Source organism: Plectropomus leopardus, unplaced genomic scaffold (genome assembly GCF_008729295.1).
Source record: "Plectropomus leopardus isolate mb unplaced genomic scaffold, YSFRI_Pleo_2.0 unplaced_scaffold11286, whole genome shotgun sequence".
NCBI classification, from domain to species: Eukaryota; Metazoa; Chordata; class Actinopteri; order Perciformes; family Serranidae; genus Plectropomus; species Plectropomus leopardus.
The window spans coordinates 1-1,385 of record NW_024611935.1 but is presented as its reverse complement, the minus strand read 5'-3'; the positions used below and the strand labels follow the sequence as shown (position 1 = coordinate 1,385).

The window sequence follows — 1,385 nt, the reverse complement described above, 5'->3', positions numbered from 1 at the left end:
TGTCAGTGTTGGTGTTGGTGATGTCAATGGTGGTGGTACCTTTGTCCAGCTTGCTGTAGATGTGGGGGGGCAGCTGGGGGCTGGACTCCACGTTGGGGGGGTAAACGTAGAGCGCCTGGCTGTGGGCCCCACCCCCCTCGCGCTCCTCCATGGCCTCTCTGCACACGCTCAGTATGGAGCGCCGGAAGTCCTGAACCTCAGGGTCCTTCATCATCTCAAACTCGCAGACCGGCATCCCGATGGCAAAACCTGCACATGGAATGCCGTTAGTCTGAGAGAGGTACTCTGGGAGATGGAGTCCGAGGGAGGTGCCACCAGGTGAGGTGTGTTACTTGTCTCTGTGTTCAGGTGAGGTGTGTTACCTGTCTCCGGGTTCAGGTGAGGGGTGTTATCTGTCTCTGGGTTCAGGTGAGGTGTGTTACCTGTCTCTGGATTCAGGTGAGGTATGTTACCTATCTCTGGATTCAGGTGAGGTGTGTTACCTGTCTCTGGGTTCAGGTGAGGGGTGTTACCTGTCTCTGTGGTCAGGTGAGGTGTGTTACCTGTCTCTGGGTTCAGGTGAGGTATGTTACCTGTCTCTGGGTTCAGGTGAGGCGTGTTACCTGTCTCTGGGTTCAGGTGAGGTGCGTTACCTATCTCTCGGTTGAGGATCTTCTCCTCGCGGTTGCCGAGTGGCTCGATGACCTTCAGGATCGGATGGAAGAGTCGGAGGTCACACAGCCGCCTCGTCTCATCATAGAACTCCTCCCTCTCTGCCTCCTGGGTCACACCCACAAAGATGTAACATGACTCCTCCTGACCAATCAGAGGGCAGAGATTATTAGCACTGTTTACCTGCGACCACGGTGGGCGGGGTCAAAGCTAAGAGGGTCACAGGTCAAAAGGTCAAAGGTCAGGCTGAGTACCTGCAGCAGGTGGTAGAGCGGGTACTTCCTGGCTTCAGTGAAGAGCTGCTGCTTGATGCTGATCAGAGGAGTCTCTCTGAGACACTCGAGACTCACCATCATCCCTGAGACACACAGAGGACAGAGGACACATTAGAGGACAGACCAGACTCACCATCATCCCTGAGACACACAGAAGACAGAGGACACATCAGAGGACAGACCAGACTCACCATCATCCCTGAGACACACAGAGGACACATCAGAGGACGGAGGACAGACCAGACTCACGATCATCCCTGAGACACACAGAGGACAGAGAACACATCAGAAGACAGGACAGACTCACCATCATCCCTGAGACACACAGAGACACATCAGAGGACAGAGGACACATCAGAGAACAGAGGACAGACCAGACGCACCATCACTGAGACACACAGAGACACATCAGAGGACAGAGAACAGGACAGACTCACCATCACTGAGACACACAGAGAC

The 1,385-nt window shown here is 54.6% G+C and overlaps 1 protein-coding gene across 1 annotated transcript; it reads right to left on the bottom strand.

Moving 5' to 3' along the window:
- Window positions 1-39: 39 nt before the first annotated feature.
- LOC121963444 (phosphatidylinositol 4,5-bisphosphate 3-kinase catalytic subunit alpha isoform-like) lies at window positions 40-1,243 on the bottom strand (the record flags this gene model as incomplete). The annotated part of the gene is made up of 4 exons (XM_042513730.1): window positions 1,234-1,243; window positions 906-1,009; window positions 633-795; window positions 40-249 (listed from the first exon to the last, which is right to left on the bottom strand). Coding segments are annotated over exons 2-4 (475 nt in total), but the record flags the coding sequence as incomplete, so codon positions are not given.
- Between the last annotated feature and the right edge of the window lie 142 nt (window positions 1,244-1,385).